The following is a 23,920-nucleotide window of genomic DNA, read 5'->3' as shown; positions in this document are numbered from 1 at the left end:
CGATGAAAGTCATGTTTTTTCAGTAATCTTCAGTATATCTTTTCTGTTTAACAGAAATGTGAGTAAATGTTTGGAATTAGTAGAGGATTCGTTTATGACTGCAGAATTCATAGAATTTTTCTCTTCCCTATTCCCTTAAATGTGTGTAATAGAGGGCATTAGCACTCCTATTTGACATACTAGACATTCTTTTCACATTCACCCCAATTACCCCCCCCCCCCCTCCATTAGGATTAAACAAAATCTTATTTGCTCAAAATATAACATTTATGGAATGAAAGTCCAATACTGACCAGTGATGTGACTTTTTTCTGTCAAAACCAGCTTAAACAAAAGGGATTGCCATATTGAACAAGCATGTCTATAGAGAAATCTGTGAAATGTTAATAATAATTACATTTATAAACATTTTGTGGCAGTTCATTCCAATAATAAAGGGACTAAGCCGACAAGAAAATGAATGAATGAAAATGAGCATTTCGATTTTTGTTCATAATTTTTTTGTTTGTTTTTAATTTAATATATACCATGGGTTTCCAAACTCAGTCCTGGAGGGCCGGTGTATGGAGAGTGTAGAAAATAGATTTTTTCTATAGAATTTTTTCTATTTCTCATTAGAGTAATCCTTGATTCTTTATTAGTATGTTGTGTATGCTTTGCCTAGTGATGTTAAATCATTTACCTTAAAGTCATTCTTTACTATATATATATATATATATATATATATATATATATATATATATATATATATATATATATATATATATATATATATATATATATATATATATATATATATATATATATATATATATATATATATTTATATTCTATACTTCATACTATATTTTGTATGCTCTGTGAAATTAAATGGTAACTGAAACTGGCCTTTGAGGAGAAGTATTTTGCACACTAATGTGGCATTTCGCAAAAAGAGCTATCTTAGACAAGAAATATGCAGAAATATTAAACAATAAAAATAATGTGTTTCTTGCTTCTGATTTCCTGTGTCACCATTTATGAAAACATTAGAGAGCCTATAGAGGTCTCTAAGCATGTGCATTTACCTGGTCCAGTTCTTCTGTGCAGAAAAGCTGACAGAGACAACCCGCCTTCTCCTTCTTCTGTGAATATAAACTGGGTCTAGTGTTAAGAGAACTCTCACAGAGTGCCTGGTGTGTTCTCTTGGAAAGCATTGTATGGGACACATTTGTGCGACCAAGGGCCCTTATCAAATTATTTATGAATTATTTATTTGTACTTAATAAATTACTTATATTTTTTGAATTGATCTCCACCTCCTGAGTTTGTATTAAACACGCATGGAATAAAAGAGCACCTATATACTCCAACAAGAGTTTAGCTCCAAACCCTAATCAAACACACCTGAAGCAGCTAATCAAGCTCTTACTAGATATCCTAGAAACATCCTGTCAGGTGTGTTAAAGCTCAGCAGGACACTGGCCCAAGACTGAGTTTGGACATCTCTGATACAAACCATTTCAATGTGGTCATGTCATTGGCTCATAAACATTTCCTGCTTTTTTATCAATATAAGTCTCTTTTTGGATTCTCGCAAACTATAGAAATTAAAAATGTAAAACAGTTGTCACCATATGTTGGCACCATTGTTTTTGTTTACATCCCTCAAAATTGTCTATAGCGAATAAAATGCTCAGTTTTATATTTAATACAAATGATTACATTTAAAGAAATGTTTTAATTACAAAGTCTTTGTTTTATATCTATTTATATTGATTTCTTTTAAAAGGATACATTTTAATTCAGAACATGTTTACACACTTCATTGTTTTTTTTATATTTAATTAAATGTACTATTTTTTATGACTTTTTGGTTAGCCCTTTACAATCAAGTTTCATTGGTTAATGTATTTACTAACATGAACAAAGTATGAGCAATTATTTGCAGCATTTATTAATCATTGTTCAGCATTTACTAAAATTACTAAAAATTACATAAAAAAATTAATTAAAAAAATCTGCATTATTAAAAATCAAAAGCCGTGCTTGATGACATATTAATGCATTGTTTAACTAACATAAATTAGCTAATGTTAACAAGCTTGAATAAATACTGTATTTATTTAGTTAATTGTTTGTTCATGTTAATCAATATATTATTAAATAATGGAACACTATTGTAAAGTTTTAACCTTTTTATGATAAAAAATATTAATTTCTGGACAAAATGTGCATTAGTGTCTAATAATTTAATGGCCCATCAGCATTTTTAACCTTGGTTAACTATCAAAAGTTAAAATTTTATATAAGACTCTTATTTAAAAAATAGCTTTTAAAAGTAATTTTACTCTTAAAAAAACTCTTTACAGACTCAAAATATATGTATTTTTTATACTGTATACGTGACTTAATTCCTTGTGATTGTGTGCGTGCAGGCACTGACAGAGAGGCACTTGTAATTCTTTTGTTAGAGTCAGATCGGGTGTAACAGATGTCTCTGAATTAATTAAACCAAAGTCCCCAAACAACCCTTTCAACTCTTAATGACCTCTGCACCATTAATGTGAGGCTCTGACTGAGGCACATCCAGATGATTTACACAAGGTTATTGTGTCACACATGGCCCTATAGAAAAAACACAGCTTTAAACCTGTAAGCCTCTTATTAATCTAAGAGTTCACACTTCTTTTAATAATGAGATCTAATACACTTAGCTAGTCTGTGCACATTTGGATGTAATCTTATTATTTAGTGAAATTTGCTGTTCATTGTGTTCATGTTGTAATCTTATCGTTTCAGACAAAAGTTTAATTTGAGCAAATGGATCCTAAGCCTAATGCATTTTTTTATTTCAAGTTACATTAAAACAAACAAATTAATGTTCACATTTAAAATGAAGCTAATGTTTTCTGTTTTGTATGACAACCCTAAAACACAAAAGTTTGCAATGTGAATTGAATATAAAAAATATGCTCCCACTTTATATTAAGTGATCTTAACCCAGCACGGTGTTGCCCTCAGGCAACAAACGATTCTTTTGGCCCACAAACCCCCTTTACATTTAAAAAAAAAAAAAAATCACAAAAAAGTGCAATAATAAGTTCATCAATGAATAATCAATGAAATTTAAGATGACTGTGGATTTGACCTGTCTTCTATGGACAAAAGAGCCATTTTAGGGACCATAGCCTGCTTGTGCACACTGCTGGCAGATTGTAAGATAGATTTCACTTTTTAACATGTTTAAATCTAAATATCTTTAAATTAAAAATGTGTGTGATATGCATAAATATGTGAAGCATATTTGATCGAGAAAATACACTTTTTGTGATTGTTGTCTCAGGGTAACATTGTGCAGTTAGACCGCTTTTGTAAGAACAATAACATCCTATAAATGTGCAGATATGTATAGCACCATATGTTTAGCTTTACTGTATCCTATTGCTCTCAGGAAAGGGATGTTGAAACATTTTATGGAGGTAAAAAACAAGATTAAGCAGTTATGCTCATTCCTTCTGACAGCAAGCTTAAAGTCACATTAGCTATATGTTTCTATTCAAAGATGCGAATTAAACTTGCAAAAAGCCACAGTTCTGCACAGGTTAAACAAACCTGATTAAACTAATCGCGTTCTTCAGGCTTGTTTGAAACAGGTAAGTGTGTTGAAGCAATGTTGGAACTAAACTCTGCAGGGCTGTGGCTCTCCAGGAACTGAGTTTGTTGTACATCTGATGGTCATGAACACAGAAAGGGAGATAGATACAGAGTACCCGGATGCAAATGTTCATCTAAAGGAGGGTGCCCAAACTCTGTCCTGGAGGGACGGTGTCCTGCAGAGTTTAGTTGCCAACCTGCCAATATGTTTCTAGTTGTTAGAGCTTGAGTTGCTGGTTCAGGTGTATTTAATTGGGGTTAGAGCTATACTCTGCAAGACACCGGCCCTCCAGGAGCAAGTTTGGGCACAACTGACCTAAAACCAAATGATAAAAATGTGGCACCCACCTTTGCTTCACATCCACCAACAACTGCTTTCAGAGGTTAAATAAAAAAGATAACATTTGATTGGTACCGCACAGCAACACACAATTAGCCATTTATGGCTAGTTATTGATGAAAAATTACTTGTTGATATTGTTTTATGTATATTTTGTAATGTATTTGTGGGTTGTTTCATTTCACATATAATACAGATACAGAAAACCTTGGAGTTTTAGTGCCCTAATAGCACGTTGATGCCCTGAGGCAACAAACCAAAATCTCAAAATTATTGTAAGGCACCCTTAAGCACCCAAAAATCTGGGTGAAATGCCCAAGCTGTTTTTTTTATATGCATTTTTTATTTCTCTTTGCTATTTGGGCTTATTGGAACCTCTTTAGAATAAAACCCAAGTACCGTCTTTTGATATGATTTATACTTTTAGAGAAAAATGATGTCCATATATGTGGACTCATTGTCCGAATTTCCACAAAGCACATTAAAGTCACCTTTGTGTAACAGAATAAAAACTTTTCATTTCTGCCTTGAACATTTTTTGTCCATTTTGGTCAGTTAAAATAGTGTTGGGACATCTCATATGCTGCAGGATGACACTGTATGACTGTAAAAAAATATAAATCATAAGACATAAAAGCTAAAACGTGCTGTCCACGTATGTGGCCACTAAGGGGGTTAACTAATATGTAATGAAGGTAATCCTTAGTTACAATGTACTTACTGTGCAAATACGTTTTTACATTGCACTCCTGGTTGATTAAATGCATGCATGCAATTACATCTGTAAACAATTTCTGTAGTTATTTAATAATTATAAAATAACTAATAATTAATTTATTTAAATACACTGTTGACCATTCCTAACACATTTAAACCTACCCAGACCACCAAACTTGTCCCTAACCCTACCCGTATGCACCTAAAGAGCACCAGAAGTGTTCTGCAATACATTCTTAACACAGTAAGTACATTGTACTCATTTTTGATGCAAGTGCATTGTAGTTAGGGTCCAAAAATATAAACAGTGCTCAGCATAATTGAGGACACCCCATTTTGAAAATGAATATTTTCATATATTTGTCAGTGAATAAAGGCAATGTGTTTTGGTGCATTTAAACAAAACAGATTTATTTATTAAAATAATATTTTAGAAGCCAAACATACTTAGAAATTGAAAGATATAACAGAACAATTCAAGCAAAATATTGCAAAAATGAATTACAATCTACAAAATGTCAACTAAATCTTTAAATGTTTTTGCTTCTCATGATTTTTCCTCTTTTTAAATGTGTATTTAATATTACATGAATTTGGGTGTACTGGTTTTTGGACTTATTGTAAGTTATTTAGTTAGATAAGCTCCAGATTTGGCTCATTGACTAATCTAATGTATATGCATTTAATAAATATGTATATGCATATAATAAACAATAATAAAAAAAAAATTCATGTGCATATTTAAAAGAAAAACAATCATATTCAATATCACATTCTACACCATACTTTACCTTTGGGGGGTAATACAACTTATTTAAAAAAAACTGAAAATGAACAGTGCATTAATTCTCCTATACATACAACAAAGAAACAGCAACAGTCTCACACACAAAAACACTCTGGATGAGGGGAGACGGGGGATGGGGGAGACAGAGAGAGAGAAAGAGAAAGAGAGACGTACTGCCTCCATATCTCCTAAATGACTGCGAGTCAATGAATGCTCGGGCTTTCAGAGCTGCTCAAGAGAACACAATAATCTAAAGAGAAAAAAGATGGAAGGGGGAGAGAAAAAGATGCCCACTGGAGGAAAACACAACCCCTGCATGTCCTACAGCGCCCACCTGCTTCTGTCTCTGGTGACATAAAGAAAAAAAAAATGACAGCCGAGTGAGAGAGAGACAGAGAGAGAGAGAATAAGCATACGATGAACAGAGGGGAGGAGTGGATGGAGGATGGAAAGGGGAGGAGGGGGTTTGTGTATGTGTGTGTGGAAGAGAGAGAGAGACCGAGAGAGATAGAAAAGCGACAGACGGCAGGGGCGGCAGCCGGAGGAAGAGTCACTCATCGCGGAAGGATCAGTCAGGCAACCGTCTGGGAGCGACAGATCTGGAGACACTAGAGGGAAAAAAAGAGAGAAGACAGAGACAGAGGTAGGCTGCTGTGTTTCTTTATTATGATTATTAGCTTCTTTACACCTGAGCTAAACAAAGCAAGGCCTGGTTTGAGATCCTGCATCTTGTGTGATTGTGTGTTAGGTCTGTGTTATGGTGATTATCTGATTTTGAGGGGATTTTTTTCTACTATTGGAGCCAATCAGTGGCATATGTGCAAATCAGCACTGCAGTGCAGATGGAGGAAGAGAGAGAGATTCAGAGAATATAATGGGAGAGAGAGAGCGAGAGAGAAAGAGAGAGAGGGGATGCTTTAGGCATCTGTGAAGAAAGAGATAGTAAGTGAAAGTATTGATGCTTTCATAAACACTGCTCAGGAAAACGTGCCACTTTGAATGCATTATTGTCAGTAGTAGTTGGTCTATTTGTTTGTTGCTTGTGCATGCATTCCTGAATGTGTTGCACATGGCAATGCAACAATAAAAGTGAAAGAGAATTAGATCAGTGCGAGTTGAATTCTAATGGTCAGGGTATGTTTAGATGTGGGCGCAGGGTTAGAGAAGCACCGCTTATTTGAGTTTTAATCATGCCAACAGGCAGTTGAACTATTGATGAGTTTCTGCTTGCAAAAAATAGTGAATCTGACATGCGTGGGGTTTGTATTCCTATCAGATGTTTGGCGTTTTTGAAGATGGTCCAGGAAAATGTGTGAACAGATGTCTGATAATGTGTTGGCATCCTTATCTCTCATTTTGCTTCAGTTGTGATGGTTGACTTTTCACACCATGGGGTTAGATTATTATTTATAAATCCTATTTGGCACTTATGTGAAGTCTCGCTCCTGTACGTCACAGAGATGTGACACTTTTCGTTGAAAGGGCCCTGGAGTATTTAAAAGTAAGATTAGGTTTCCTTTGATATTGTAATATAGCTCTGGTTCTGTTGTTCTGTGCGAAATACTACAACAGGTATAGGATGATGATACACAGTAAAAAAAAACCCGTGATTTTACAGTTTTTTTTTTTTCTGGCAACTGGGTTGCCGGAAAAAAAAAGTAAAATAATAGTTACTTTTAACAGATACAGGAGTATATCCTGATAATAAGGAATCCAACATTTATAATATTTCAAGTGTTCACACTTAGATATTGTTTCATAATAATAGCCGATTTGGCATGCTGCCCCGGCAGAGAAGCCTGAGCTCAGAGATAATTGAGCCCAGGGCTCCCACCTAGTCAGTGGGCATGCAAGGGTGGTATGAGATCAGGTAGTTCTTAAGAGCTCCACCTAGTAAAGGAAAAAAGGGGAGGGGTGGATGGGGGAATTCTCCAAAAAATGAAACAAGGGAGTAATGCTAGATGGACTATTTATAGTGAATTTGGAATAATCTGCTTGGTTTACTAATAATTACAGATAAGAGACCAGCTGTGATCAATCAAATCACGTGCTCCTCTCGAAAAAAAATTGTGAAACTTCACAGTGTAAAAAAAAAAAAAAGTATGAAGTCTACTGAGGTTAAATGAAAATTATTATTTTAAATAAATAAAATTGTGGAGGGGTTTTATGGAAACACGAACCTCCATATAAATGAGATTTTCCCCCTGGTTCCCTTAATCGTTCTCAGTGAGTAAATATCCTCCAGACAGCAGGCAGACAGCACTATTCAACTAACTACATTAACTGTGTTTTATGCACCCTTAACCTGTTTAACAACCAGACTGGATTCAGTGTTCTGAAGCGCAGCACATCCGTGAGATTTGGGAAGACCAAACAGATCTTCTGAAGATTGTGTGACCCAAACAGACCTTCAAAGACAATAAGGCTGCAGAGATTTTTTTGAATGTGTGTGTTTTCATGGCTTTCTTAGATTCAAGCAATAAATAAATAAATAAAAACAGCCTCTAAGCTTTGCTGGACAGAAATAGCATATATGATGAAGTGCTCATGCTTTTATGTCAAAACGCAAATGGACAGACCATGCAAATTTGATTTTACATTACATTAAACATTAGTTTTTTTCATTACAACTGCATTTTGGTTTCAAAATCATTGTTTACAATTAATTCGAAATTATTCTTATGTGTGTATAAAGTATATGCACTCACTGGCCACTTTATGAGGTACACCTTACTAGTACCGGTTTGGACCCCTTTTTGCCTACAGAACTGCCTTAATTCTTGGTGGCATAGATTCAACAAGGTAATGGAAATATTTCTCAGAGATTTTGGTCCATGTTGACATTATAGCATCACACAGTTGCTACAGATTTGTCGGCTGCACATCCATGATGAGAATCTATAGTTCCACCACATCTCAAAGATGCTCTATTGGATTGAGGTCTGGTGACTGTGGAGGCCATTTGAGTTCAGTGAACTCATTGTCATGTTCAAAAAACCAGACTGAGATGATTCACGCTTTATGACAGTGCGTTATCCTGCTGGAAGTAGCCATCAGAAGATGGGTACACTGTGGTCATAAAGCGATGGACATGGTCAGCAACAAGACTCAAGTAGGCTGTGGCGTTGCCATGATGCTTAATTGGTACTAATGGGCCCAAGAAAATATCCCCCACACCATTACACCACCACCAGCCTGAACGATTGATACAAGGCAGGATGGATCAATGCTTTCATGTTGTTGATGCTAAATTCTGACCCTACCATTCGAATGTTGCAGCAGAAATCGAGTCTCATCACACCAGCCTATGTTTTTCCAATCTTCTATTGTCCAATTTTGGTGAGCATGCGCGGATTGGAGCCACAATTTCCTGTTCTTAGCTGACAGGGGTGACAACCGGTGTGGTCTTCTGCTGCTGTAACCAAACCACCACATGGTTGAATGTTTTGTGCGTTCAGAGATGCTCTTCTGCATAGCTCGGTTGTAACAAGTGCTTATTTGAGTTACTGTTGCCTTTCTATCAGTTAAAACCAGTCTGAACTCTGGCATCAGCAAGGCATTTTTGCTCAAAGAACTGCCACTCACTGGATATTTTCTCTTTTTCTGACCGCTGTAAACCCTAGAGATGGTTGTGCATGAAAATCCCTGTAGATTACCAGTTTCTGAAATACTCAGACCAGCCCATCTGGCACCAACAACCATGCCACGTTCAGTCACTTAAAATCACCTTTCTTCCCTTTTCTGATGCTCTGCTTGAACTGCAGCAGTTCTGCTTGAACTGCACCAGTTCGTCTTGACCATGTCTACATGCCTAAATGCATTAAGTTGCTGCCATGTGATTGGCTGATTAGAAATTTGCGTTAACGATTAGTTGAACAGGTGTACCTAATAAAGTGGCCGGTGAGTGTACATTGTTTAATTCCACACTGTTAAAACATGTATTTGTTTATGATTTCCAATGGTTTATAATTTATGGGTGTTTTACATTTATTTATGTATTTAACTTTTGCTTTTGAAAATTTGAATAAAGGGAATTTTGGTAAATCATGGTATAAACATTGGATAATGAGCTGCCAGTACTTTTTCTGGTAAAGGATTTTTTCAGTAAATGTATTGTCTATAATATTGTTTCAAAACAGTAAAGATGTTCTGTCACTTTATCACTTTGTTAGAAATGTAGAGTAACATTTTGTACTTTAAAAGGTCCAATTTGAAAGTGTAAATAAATGGAAAAGGAAACTATTCATATTTTTATTTATTATTTTTTTTTATTATTGTTTATCTAGAGTGTAAACAAGACAACTTAACAAGAATAGGGATGTTTTGGAGAGATAGAATGCTTGTATATTTTCCATACACACACACGCACCTTTCTTCCCATAGATGTAATGAATTTTATACTGTACAATCTGTATTATATCCCCCTAGCCCCAAACCAAAACCTCACGGGAAGCAACCTGAATATTTACTTTTGGAAAATACTTCTTTCTGTGTGATTCCAAAAATAATGACAAAAAAGTCCTAATTTACTGGTATGACTATACTCGCTGAAACATCTCATCCTCACAATGTAAGGAATACAAGGCACACACACACATGCCACACATTAACAGCCTTTAAAACACCTCATACCCCTGTGTATTGCTTCCACAAAGCTCTTTTGCCAATTACATCATTACCAGAACAGCAGAAAGTGGAATGACATCATCCTTTCTAGAGTAAAAGTGATTGTGGATTGCTGTCTGTGGTGGCCATGATGAGATTATTACTTCTCACTTTCACTCTTCTGATACTGCAGAGAATTGAATGCAGCTTTATGCTGTTATAGTTGGCTCCAGTTAAGTGTCTTTTACAGTGTATGCATTTGTGATTTATGTATTGTAAGCACAGTGTTGGACAGGTGTATTTTTATATGTAAATACAGTAAATATTATTATTTTTAACAGGAACAACGGGAAATGCATATGATATTGCATTATGAGTCACTGCATGGAACAGTCACAGATGTTCATCTAATTATTTTCACAATTGTGATGCATGAGATCTGTAAAATTAGTAGCTTGATTAGATTTCATTCATCTGTGATTGTGTTCAAGTAAACAATGAGCTCGGTCTTGACATCATTCTGTCTGCATCAGTATTCTTTGTAGACTTTCAGAGGTGAGCTTCTCTGTAGCTCATGTTGAACTGGTTCAACTCTGCCCACATTGCAGCACTCCTTCTGTTGAGTGTTACGTGGAAGAGAAACTGCAGTATTTCTATTTTTTGTCTCTCGCCTCTTTTCCAGTTGGATCATTGCTTGTGAGAATGCTATTTCTGTTTCACTGGGCACACTGAAAGTATGGCAGCACTGAACTGCTTTGAGATGTGTGTATGTGTGTGTGTGTGTATGTGTGGTAAAAAGCATGTAAGAGAGGAAGTTGTGGCACTACTTTGAGCTTTGTGTACCTGGTCTCTCTGCTTCCACAGAACAGCATCACTCATCTCTTCCAGTCACTCTCTCTTTCTCTCTCTCTCTCTCTCTCTCTCTCTCTCTCTCTCTCTCTCTCTCTTCTCTCTTCTAGCACTTTATCATGGCTGAAGGTTTGTTAATCATATCAAGGCAATGCACACTCAGTAAAACGCTGTGAAATATAAGTTGCATGCTTAAAAGTGATGGGATATTGACTGCAGGCATTTAAACAGATTACAGAGCCTACAGGAAACCAGCAAGAGATTGAAAGTAGAAGAAGAAAAACATATATATTTTTTATATTTTAAATATAATATATTTAAAAAATTGTTAATTTAATTTATTTGTTCATTTTTTATGTTTCAGCTTTGCAACCATACTTTAATTTGTACATTAATTTAATTTAATTTAATTTAATTTAATTTAATTTAATTTAATTTAATTTAATTTAATTTAATTTAATTTAATTTAATTTAATTTAATTTAATTTATGAAAAAAGTGCCAAGTGCCATCTGAGATGTTCTTCTAAATTTAAAACTTTGTTAAAAAGTTATTTCAGGTTCAAGACAATGACAATAAACTATGCTTTGCAATAAAAAAATAATTACTGAACCTACACATGTAGAAAAATTCTTATTTTGAAAGACATTCTTTGAAAAAAACACTTCTGACGACACTTTTTTTGATGTCTGAACTCTTCCAACAAGCAAACACACAAACAAAATGACAGACGGACAGACTGATGGAGGATTGAATGGTTATTATAAATTATAAAATGAAGCCATTCGTGTCACCTTTGTGCAGTTATTTCTTGTTATCGGTGATGTTTTTGTTTGTTTGGAGCATGGTGTCTAGTCAGACTGGTCATGCTGTATGTTTAGTTGGATTTTAGTGTACTAGATTAACTGAGTTTAACTGCAATATGTAATATCAAGCAGCTTTGTGGAATACATTATTGGTGTCATTTTTTAGCTCACCCAGCAAGCATTTTTTGTTTTTATAAATTGTCTAATAGATGTCTAATAGACGTCTGAACATAGTTGTCTTGACTAAAACAAGGCTAACTTTGGGCTGTCACTTAAAATCTAATAGAAGTCTAAGAATAGGCCAAAACTAGACTAGTCATCAAATAAACAGAAATGAATGACTACACATATTACTTCTGTCTACTTGATGACTAGTCTAGTTTTGTTCCTAGTCGTCAAATAGACAGATTAGACAGACTTTATATGTGTAGTCATTCATTTTTTGTTTATTTGATGACTAGTCTAGTTTTGGCTTATTCTTAGACGACTTTTAGATTTTCAATGCCAGCCCAAGTTAAGCCTTGTTTTAGCCAAGCTGTCTACGCTTAGATGTCTATTAGATGTCTATTTAACACATAAGTGTTTGCTGGGCAGTGTGATCCATTATTGTTTCAGTTGAGTGCAATTACTGTTTTAGTGTCGCAAGGTTTATCACCAATGGAACAAGTTCAATTCAGCTAATAGAAGCTTTACGAAAGGCAAGTGTAATTATGGAGCTCAATTGAATATTGATTCCATTCAGTTCAAGTTCAAGTAGCAGTGCTGATGTCAAAACTTGCCCTGCCATGACAAATTATAAAATGCCTAATCATAACAAAATGGTTGTTGTTTAGAGGTTGTTTCCCTTTCACTCGCAGTTTCAAATCTCAGTTTTACAAGGATGAAACTTCAAGGATTTCAGTTATAATCTGACATATTCTTCTAGACTTCTAGAATACCTGTTACTAATCGACTATATTGTCTCTTCAAGAATCTCCAGATAATGCTATATTTGAGACTCTACACTGGGCCATATACATAAAGATCAGATGAGATGTAAACTTGTGAAAGATAAATTTGCAGATCATGATGCATAAGCATATTCAGAATTACCACCTTTAAAAGGCCCCATTATGGGTTATAAAATGATTGGGTTATATGGTTTGGAGTTCCCAATAACAGGCAATGTAAGGTTAAAAACACTTTAATTGTCTTATTCGAAGCATTTCGATGTTACACGCTTCATGAATGGTAATATTAAAAAAAATCTATAAGGGCACTTTAATCAGGTGTTTTGACATGTTTTATGACAAAGATCACTGATTGCTCAAATTCTGCTAAATTTCTCTCAGTTTTGAGGATGTTATTCATGCTTTTAATTATAGGCTGAACTGTACTGTAACTATATTTTGGGATGCAGCTTGGCCTGTGCTGCGAATTTTTGAGTGAGGTGAAAAATAGGGAGGACGCATATAACTTCGGTTTTGTTCACTACACTGCTGGGCTACCTGTTTTAGATTTGATTTTAAAATTCAGCTTCTTATTTACAAATGTCAAAATGGTTTGTTACTAATTTATCTTTGTGAGCTTTAGATTGAGCATCAACCTACTAGATCCCTTGGTTTCTCCAACCAGGATCTATTTGTTTACTTCTAAATCAAGGCTTAAATGTAGTGGAGATTGTCCCCCCAGGCTTTTAAATGTTATTGACACTATTGCCATAAGCCAAGATTCTTCTATTGACATTTTTAAATCCACACACAATCTGTCACTGAGGCAGTACCTTTTCAAAAGGTACATTTTTGTTTTTAATAGGTCTTTAAAAGTACATATCAATAACAAAAGTACAAATCTGTACTGTACCTCATAGTACCTTAAAGGTACAAAAGTGAACCATAAAGGTACAAAAGTGTGCACTAAAGGTACCTGTGTCCCCCTGTATGATACAAAAGTGTACCTTTTGAAAAGATACCACCTCAGTGATAGATTTTGTACCTTTGTTTCTTAGAGTGGAGGCTAAATACATATCTGTCTTCAAGGCAAATGGCTTTTTTTTTTTACCCATTTCTGTTTGTTTATAAGTGTGTCTTTGTCTTTTAGAAACAACTTGAATGCATATTGGTTAACAGGAGTTAGTAATTAATTGTGCTCATATAAATTGTCATAGTCGTCACATTCAATACTGTAATGCTAAAGATGCTAACTTGGGAGATGATCTGACAATAATTTTTGGCTGGTATTCATAACCGATAACTTTAAATTTGGAGATTGCTAGTCTAATATTAGCTGTTTTGTATATAAAAAAGCAGAAACTGTTGCTACTTTACACGTCACTTTTGAGCTAGCGTTTGAATGATTCTCTAGCGTAATGTCTAAAATAATGACAAAACAGTTGATTTTGCTGACATTTTAAGATTATAAGGCTGAGGTCTACAGAGATTTCCCAGTATTTCTCTGTTGCAATTGGGAGATCACAATAGTTAACTCTGAAAAAGCCAAAACAGTGCAAACACTACCAGATTACTGTTGTGTTTGCGATAAGAAAAACGCTAAACACGCGCAGGCATTTCTTCTTTTTTAAATGAACTATTCTGCAGGAACAAAAACAGGAGACTCATTAGAAACAAACATATGGCCAAACAAAAAGTAACTCAGGGTTATATAAAGAGTGACTAACAGAAAATACATACATTCCTGATTTGTGAGCAATCTCACACTCTGCATACTACAATTACTATGGTGTGAATACCGCACTACGACATACAAAAGAGAGAGATGGACTTAGAAAGTCACTTACAAAAAGCCCCGCATAAAAAGGCCTTAAAAGTACATCATGTTGTCCAACAGCTGCAATATTTGTCAAATTGTAGTGAGTTTGTTGATCTGCTGTCACTCTATGTTAGCGGAGTAAGCATACAAATTGCACTATTCGCACGTAAATAGACACGCGAACATTTGAGTTTACTCGCTTCATTCGATTTTCTGGCGTGCAGGGGGATTTTCCCCTGGGACACCAACAACGGGCGCTATGTCATAATCACGCCCCCACAAGAGCAAGCTCATGTTAATTAACATTTTCAAACTTGAGCGATTTGCGCGAAACATGAAAAACACTCAATTCGTGCCGCGATATTCGCGCATATTGCGTTATTCACGCCTCACCATTTCCGTGCGAATGGCGTAGCACGAATTACGCCACAAGATGTCTATTCACACCTTTGCATTGACTTAACATGTAAATCACTCGCGCTTGACGCTTAATCCGCTTTCCATGAGAACCAGACAGAACTGCTGTATAAATATATATATTGTAATTGTATTGTAAATCTGTAAATAAAATTGTATATATTGTAATCTGCATGATTGCGTAAACAAAAAGCAAAAGGCAAGCATAAACAACGAACACCTGATTCTTTTTTAAAACCTTAACTTCAGAAAAGTTTGAATTGATCTTGAATTGAATTTTATTTATCAATTATTATTTTCTATGGCCAACCTTCTTTTATATAAAATTTACTTCCCAGCAAAAATAAAGCAACCAAGTCACTAAAGATTAACCAATATTAAATTCCAGTAAAATAATAAAAAAGTGGTAGATAGCTATGACGTGAAGTGGTTCAACTTGCAGAAAATACTTCATTTATTGGCTTAAAGACATTTCCCCAATTTTGTTATCAGACCAATAAAGATAACATTAAAATATTATTTTATTTGATATGGCCTCTGATATAGTCCCTAATCACCAATATTTGTATTCGGCCAAGCTCTTTATTGCAGAATTAAATCTAAGATGAATGCTATTGAATAATTTTAACGACTGATTACCTCTCTTTTAGGTCAACCCCTTCCTGATCAATGAAAGAAGCCATGCCAGTCCTCTCTGCAGGAGGAGGTACAGATCCAAACAAACACACTTATTAATGTACAGCCACAATGACACTCACTCATCTCCTGTTTACATGCAGGGTTGCACGAGACGCTTGCCCTGCTGACCTCACAGCTGCGTCCAGATGCCAATCATAAAGAGGACATGGTCTTCCTCAGGGATGTTTTCAGTGAGAGGAGTCTCAGCTGCCTGATGAAGGTGGGCTTGTGAGTTTTATGCAGTATTTTGAATTGACTTTGAATTTGCTTCATACAAGTACTGCTTACAACATGCATTATTTGCAAATAAATGTACATTTTGAGAGAATAAGCCAAAGGTGAGTAACTTATTCTCTTAGAAATAGAAGTACACAAGCTGTCACAAACTGATATAGATAGCTTAAAGGTTACAGACAGTACAAAAATATATTTTATATAATTTGACATTTTTGGTACTAATACAGTTCAAGGCAAAATCCTGATAAAACAGGAAATGAGCCAAGTAAAGTGAGTGAGTCAGTGGGTAGGTTTAATTAAGTTAACTGGCCTAGTTAACTTACTTAACCTTATTCACTGACTCACTCACTTTACGTTGGCTTATTTAGTCATTCATTCAATTTCCTCTGGCTTAGTCCCTTTATTAATCAGGGGTCGCCACAGTGGAATGAACCACCAACTTATCCAACATATGTTTACACATGCCCTTCCAGCTGCAACCCATTACTGGGAAACATCCATAAACACTTACAGTATTCACACACATTAACTATGAGCAACATAGTTTATTCAGTTCACCTATAGTGCATGTCTTTGGACTGTGGGGTAAACCGGAGCACCTGGAGATAACCCAAGCCAACACAAGGAGAACATGCAACCTTCACACAGAAACGCAAACTGGCCCAGCCAGGACTCGAACCAGCGACCTTTTTGCTGTGAGGCGACAGTGCTAACCACTGAGCCACCATGTCCCCCTTGGTTTATTTAGAAAAGTCTAAATAACTTAGTCAAGTCTAAATGACTTGTATAAATTTACTCAGACAAGTCATTGGTTTGTCAAATCATAAGGAAGCTAATAATATTGACTCCCTCTTTCTCTCTCGATGTATATACAGTTGAAACCAGAAGCTTACATACACTCTAAAAAAGGAACATAACAATTTTTTTAAAAGACGTCTGATGGTAAATCAAACTAAACGTTTCTTATTTTAGGTCTGTCAGGACTACCTAAATGATTTACATTTGCTAAATGCCTGAATAATAAGAACATTTTTTAAAGATAATTTTTATTAATTTCTAGACAGTCAAAAGTTTACATAAATTTACTTGGTATTTTTTTTAGATTTGCTTTTAAACTATTATTTTGGTCAAATGTTTTGTGTACCCTTCCAAAAGTTTTTCAAAATAGTTTGAATGATTTTTGGCCCATTCCTCCTGACAGAATTGGTGTAACTGAGTCAGATTTGTAGACTGTCTTGCTCGCACAAGCTTTTTCAACTCTGCCAACAATTTTTTCTATAGGATTGAGGTCAGGGCCTTGTGATGGCCACTCCAAAACATTAACTCTGTTGTACTTAAAGCACATTTTACCTAATTTGGCAGTATGCTTAGGGTCATGGTCTTTTTGGAAGACCCATTTGTGGCCAAGTTTTAATTTTCTGGCTGATGACTTGAGATGTTGCTTTAGTATTTCTACATAATGTTCTTTAATAGATAATGTTAATAATCTTATTGTACTGTATGTAAACTTGACTATTAAGAAGAGTAATAACAATTTCTCAAAAATATCTCTCTCATTATTCTGCTATTAAGCATAACAGAAACAAATTTGATAATCCTAACTTGCCTAAAAGAGAAAAAGTTTAGTCACATTAACATCTGAATTTTTAAATGGTTATGTGCCTTTTTATACAGTGAATGTAAACTTCTGATTTCAACTGTAAATGAATCAAAAACTGATTTTATTCCAGCCAAAATAAAGAAAGGAGAAAAAAGTGATAGAAAATACTGTGAAAATATCCTTGCTCTGTTAAACATCACTTGGGAAATATTTTAATTAAAAGTAATTTTTTAATCATTAACATAGTATGAGATGGCTATTTTTTTTTGCCTTCAACTGTATGTGGTTTTAAGGTACCAATAAAGACCCTTTATGTACACATGTGCACTGTCTGAAAGGGTACCACTCTAGTGACAGAATATATATAGCTGCAAATATGTAAGACGCTAGTCACCTAATGTTCTGTATACATGTGCATTGTGTGTTTGCTAGATTCATGAGAAGTTGCGTCAGTATGAGAAGCAGAGCCCCACCCCGGTTCTCCACAGTGCCTCCACGCTGGCAGAGGATGTAAGTGCTACAGCCTTACATATCACATCACCACAAGCGAGATTAATGATCTTTTATTGTAATACATGAGACCAGAGTTTCATGACATCTGCAGGGAATGAGGGGGTAACAGTGTGTGACAGAGCAACTTTCTGTGGTACATTTTCATGGAAAAGTTAATAATTATTTATTTTTATTTTACACATTCCTTTTAGCTAAACACTTAAGCTTTACAATTTTAGAAATTTTTCAGCTGGTCTCTGGGTCTGGTAGGAGCACTTTTAGCTTAGCATAGATGATAGAATAGAATCAGATAAAGCATGGACATCTCACTGTAAAAGGAGTCAAAAATATTGATAATTTTACTATTTAAAGCTTTACTCTTCTCTAGTTACATTGTGTAGACTATCGGTAGGGCTGCATAATTCTGTCAAAAATTTGAAAATCACGATTTTTTTTTGCATTAAATCAAGATCACAATTTTCCTTACGATTCTGTAAATGTAAAATAAGGTTAATATGATTAGCCTATTATTATTGTTAATTCTCAAACATACGGTAAAACAACAATAATAATATTAGGCCTATGTGTAGCTCTACTGTTGTTTAAAATGCAAAGCTTTGTGTAGACATTATGGTGGACTTGAACAGATTTTCAATATGTCTGTTTAATATAATAATATGATTTATTATGTTTAAGTCATGTGCTTGTCATCGGCCATTGACAACATTATTAGACCATTTGTTTTCACAAATAAAATTTAAATTTTGTCATTATCAGTATCCTTCTTGCATTATATTCAACATTATATATAGGCTAGGGTTGTTATACTGACACAGTAAACATTTATTTCATGCACAACACTTTGTGTTTGCTATGAAAGAAAAAAACATATCAAATGCTTGTCATAATCATAACTGTAAAAGCGATATAATCATTTAAATGATGTGTGCACAGGTTTCACTTTCACTTCCTAATGCGGCTCATGGCTGCTGTCACCATGAGAAAAAACACATACATGCAAATCAAACCTTCCGCACGGCCCTCAAACGATTGCTCTGTGTAACTTCATTACCTCTTATTCACAGCCTATGCAGGTTGTGTTCACTAAAGTAGGCATCATGCGTGCACGCGCACGTTCTCGGTAGATAAACAGCTGGCAGTCAGCTCATGTGTGATTTTTTTGTCCGCGAATACATCATTACATGGAGAAAGAAATGACATTTTTGGGTGAATTATACCTTATTAATACAGTATGTGACACTTTTAACGCCATTTGAAGGTGTCAATGTTGCTGTGAAGACTTGTGCGACTGCCTTGCTTCTCTCCTGACCTTGAAAATATAATTGGCTGAATCGTAGAAATGCTGAATTAAGATCATGTGTAGGGTTGAATCGAGATTGTGATCTTTTTTGATTAATCGTGCTGCCCTAACCCTCGGTAAATGAAAAGCTGTTATTTTCTAGATGTCTAGGAACAATTCTCAACAATCCAACCATCCGATCAATGCCACAAAATTAACCTGTATTTTCTGTATTTCCTCATGTTCAAGAATCTGTTTCGTTTAGATATACTGTACATCATCCATTTCATGCCATGCTTTAATTACTCTAAATTAACTTACTGTATGTCTACCTTTACTGATTGGCAGGTTGCAGAGGAGTTGCAAAGTGGACCAATGAGTGTTGAGGAAAAAGAGCTGCTACATTTGCTGACATCTCCTCATCTCAAGGTATAAAAAACACCTTCATCTTCAGAGCTTCACTATACTGTAACTGTCAGTGTAAAACTAATTGTGCCTGTTCATGTCCCTTCTGGATATTAGGCGGTTTTGTCAGTTCATGACACAGTGGCACAGAAGAACTTTGACCCTGTGCTGCCTCCTCTGCCTGATGACTTTGAGGATGAACTAGACGAGGAGTCTGTCAAGATCGTCCGCCTCGTCAAAAACAAAGAACCACTGGTAAGAGAAAAAAACAACTACAGCATGAGAACAGCGACCAAGTGTTATTTTACTTGCAGTTATGAGTCTTTTAACCAATCACATATGTTTCTGTTGAGCTTATGAAAGCAGTGACTGTGGTGAAAAATAGTTTGAAAAACGGAGATTTTCAAAATGCTCTCGCAAATTGATCTTGAGGCAAAATTTTACCCTTAAACTCATTTCATGAGGAAGAGTACACGTTGTGCTTTAGTCATGTAAGTTTAGTTTCATGTCACAAGAAGATTAATGTAAATTCAGCTCACTATGAACACTCTTGTAATTCACATAAAGCTTTATTTTAGGCTCAAGTGGTATTGCTGGATTTTCAATATGATGTTGGTTTAAGATGTTGGCTCGATGTTGGATTTTGGTCACTTTCCAACACAACCTAAAATCAACAAAACATCAACATAATTTCACATCGTTTTTGGACATCAAAATAACATTGTCGTTCACAAGTTCACCTGCTTAATCAATTGCATTAACATGGTAACCGATTTTGGCAGTGCTGACCTGAAACGGGGGCCCGAGCTATCAAACCCTTTGGAGAGCTCGAACCTTCCATCCTTGAAGGAGGCTCGAGACTTAAAGCATGAGTAACTCCCATTTTAAAACATTTATTAAAAAACAGAGGAGGAGGTGGAGGGATGCTGGAAGAAAATTCTACTGAAACAGTGAATGACTAGCTAATTACAGTATGTGGACGATTGCTATGAAACCTGTTCAGAGATTCACCACTGGTGGGTGAATCTGAATTAAGCTGTATGATTCATGTGAATTTTATGGTATTACCTACACAGTCTGTGGGTATTACACAGATGGCCCCCTTATGGAGAAACATTTAGAAAGTGTTATGATATAACAGAGCCATGTTTACTGAAATCACATAACCTTGCCAATTTGATACACACTCCAAAACCACTGATTCTAAACAAAATATTTGTAAAAGTTTTAAAGCTTCATGAAGCAGTGCTTCAAAAGCAGCCATCACTAGTATAAACCCAGCAGGCACACAACGTCAACATGACATCAGATTGGCATTGTACCTCAATGTCGTGGGACGCTGAATGTTTTTTTGGAAATGAAAATCAGTTTGGCGTTCATGCCGGCTGCTAGCTCTCTGCAACTCTCACATGGTCACCCACTGAAGCTAAGCAGGGCTGTGCCCGGTCAGTACCTGGATGGGAGACCACATTGGAAAGCTAGGTTGCTGCCCGAAAAAACTCTATACTGCTCAGTGAGCATCTTTCAGATGAGATGTTAAACTAAGGTCCTGACTCTCTGTGGTCAATAAAAATCTCCAGGTAGTAGATGAGGAGGTTCCCCTCATTGTGTAAAGTGCTTTAAGTGTCCAGAAATGCTCCATATAAAGCGCTATATAATTAATTGATGTCAATGTCAGACAGGTTTGGCATTTTCGTCACTTTTTAATGCAATCTAAAATCAATCAAATATCAATGTGTAATGATGTTACAGCTTGATGTTGTGTGGAGGTTACCAATCTGATGATGGATTTTGGCTTCCATAGCTGATGAATAAATGTCAGAATTTGACGTCAATATGATGTTGGCTCGACGTTGGATTTTGGTTGCTTTCCAACACAACCTAAAATCAACACCATAGCAACATCATTTCATGTAATTATTGGACTTCAAAAAAACATTGTTATTCACAAGTTCTCTTGCTCAATCTATTGCATCAACATGGTAAACGATTTTGCCGTTACTGTCCTGAAGCGGGGGCCCGAGCTATCAAACCCGTAAGAGAGCTTGGACCGCCCATCCTTGAAAAAGGCTTGATGCTTGACTCAAGCTCCACGTATGAGTCTCCCCTTTTTTCTTTTTAAAACATTTTGAAAAAACAGGAGGAGTTGGAGGGATGCTGGAACAAAAGTCAACTGAAACAGTGCAGTGACCGCAACTATATACACACATAATGATTGACTGACCCACCTGACTGATCAGGTTCCTCCCGAAAAAACACCTACCAGTGTTTAGGTCATTGTGTGTTGTTTTCTGCAGCTGAACCTTCTCTTTGTCTTTCTGCATCTCTCAGGGTGCCACTATTCGGCGGGATGAGTCCACAGGGGCTGTGATTGTGGCTCGTATCATGAAGGGAGGAGCTGCCGACCGAAGTGGTGAGTGACACTTCAAAGAATTTTCCTCTAATCTTCATCTCTTGCCTTTCTTTATGCAGAAATCCATAATAATCACAATGCGATGCTATTTCCCCTCGATGTCCTTCTAAAACGTGTCTTATCTCTTTCAATTGCTATTGAGCATATCTGCGAAAAACCACAGCAGTCTTCAAAGGCTCTCTAAAGCCATTGAAGTGTCTGAAAAATCACAGCACATCTGCTGAGTGTGCCAGATAAGCTTATTTTCACTTTGGTGATGATGGGAAATGGGCTGCTTGTCTGCTCTAGTCACACATGGCCCATCTGTGTGGTCAGAAATGGCCTCCAGAGACCCAATCAAGAGAATCAAACAGACTCACTAACCACCTGACCACCACTGTTGCCATGGGAATAGGGTCCGCGTACAGTGCGTGCGTGTGCAGAATAATCTTTTTGCTTATTAAAAATGCATTGAACTATGGCTATGAAGTGTGTCACGCAGCAGGTGGAGCTTGAACATGGAGCAGTGAATGTGTAATTTAGGTAGTTCTTCTTTTCCTACAGGCCTGGTGCATGTCGGTGATGAACTGAGAGAGGTTAACGGAAGCTCTGTGATGCACAAGAGGCCAGATGAGATCAGTCAGCTACTGGTAATAGTTGACTCTGCTTTTTATTTTTGTGATCCTGGTTCACAAAATCAGTCAAGGTTCAATAAAAAGATTTTAAAAAAACTGTATTTAGCTGAGAAAATCTGATAAAAAAAAACTGTAATCTGAGTGTACAAAAAAATCAGATATTAAAAAAATTTACTTAATTTGAGACAAATTAGGTTCTTGGAAATGTATATTACTTATCAGAAATCATGTTTAATGTATTTAATTTAATGTATTTACAATAAGAAATTAAACTAAAATAAATAACATTTTGACTCATAAAATGTATTTTGGCTTACTCTCACATAGTCGTCCACTGGATAGGAGACCACATGGGAAAGCTAGGATGCTGCTAGAAAGTGGTGTTAGTGAGACCAGCAGGGGGTGGTCAACCTGAGGGCTATGTTGGTCCTAATGGCCCAGTACTGTATGTTGATCCAAAATGGCGGCGTGGCAGTAGCTCGCAGCTGCCGCTCCGTATCTCAAATGGTCCTATTTCTATTATGTATCTTGTCCTACGCAACAAATGGACACCAGAACAACAGATGTCCTTGTGTACCACCATGCTATGCTATGCGAGTTTTAGGAACTTCCACAAACACAGCATTAGCAATGTTTTGCGGGAGTAGCCTCGTGACCTCGGCTTGCTTCAAGGACCAGGCCCTCAGAACCCAGCGTTGCCAGAAGCCGTGCGGAGGAGGGTGCATCAAAAGCGGTGCGAGAGGAATCAGAAGTAGGGAATGTGACTAATGCTAGGCTAAAAACTAACCCTAGCTGGCCTGCTCTTTCATCTGTCTTCCTTGCAAACATGCTCCCTGGACAATAAACTTAACTACATCAGACTACTGCAAGCCACAAGGAGTGAGTACAGAGACTGCTGTGTCTGTTTTCACAGAGACATGACTAAGTGGCTGAGTTCCGGACGCCACTATTCAGCTAGACGGGTTAGCCACACTGTGTGCAGACAAGACTCGAGACGGCGGACACCACAACATTGCACTAAATGTTGCACAAACTGCACTTTGAGCTCTTATTCTATTTATTTTTATTTTAGTTTGTCTTTTTTTTAATCCTGTGGAGTCCTGTTGTGTTGTCATTTTATGTTGTTTGATGTGGCACCTTGGTCCTGGAGAAACATTGTTTCGTTTCACTGTGTATTGCACTGTATAATGCTGAAATGACAATAAAGCCAACCTGACTTGACTTTTAATGTGGACTCTTAACTGTTCAGTCTCCGTCTTTCGAATGAAACGTTAAAC

General features: G+C 36.1%; 1 protein-coding gene across 7 annotated transcripts in view; it reads left to right on the top strand.

Annotated features, from left to right (window-relative positions):
* Positions 1-6,000: 6,000 nt before the first annotated feature.
* The window catches only part of mpp3a (MAGUK p55 scaffold protein 3a), a 45,638-nt gene continuing 27,718 nt past the window's right edge, over positions 6,001-23,920 (top strand). For all 7 annotated transcript variants that reach the window (XR_015481062.1, XR_015481061.1, XR_015481060.1 and 4 more), the window contains exons 1-8: positions 6,001-6,123; positions 15,555-15,610; positions 15,684-15,802; positions 17,852-17,929; positions 19,560-19,640; positions 19,734-19,871; positions 21,948-22,029; positions 22,573-22,658. Coding sequence is in view for 3 of the 7 variants with exons in the window: in XM_087245007.1 (XP_087101133.1) it covers positions 15,574-15,610; positions 15,684-15,802; positions 17,852-17,929; positions 19,560-19,640; positions 19,734-19,871; positions 21,948-22,029; positions 22,573-22,658 (621 nt within the window). In the remaining 4 variants the exon portion in view is untranslated. The remainder of the gene's footprint in view (positions 6,124-15,554; positions 15,611-15,683; positions 15,803-17,851; positions 17,930-19,559; positions 19,641-19,733; positions 19,872-21,947; positions 22,030-22,572; positions 22,659-23,920) is intronic.

The sequence above is a fragment of the Danio rerio genome, chromosome 3, assembly GCF_052040795.2.
Source record: "Danio rerio strain M-AB ecotype USA chromosome 3, GRCz13ab, whole genome shotgun sequence".
In the NCBI taxonomy this organism is placed as follows: Eukaryota; Metazoa; Chordata; class Actinopteri; order Cypriniformes; family Danionidae; genus Danio; species Danio rerio.
Note: the sequence above shows the minus strand (reverse complement) of the source record. Positions and strands in the feature narration are given on the sequence as shown.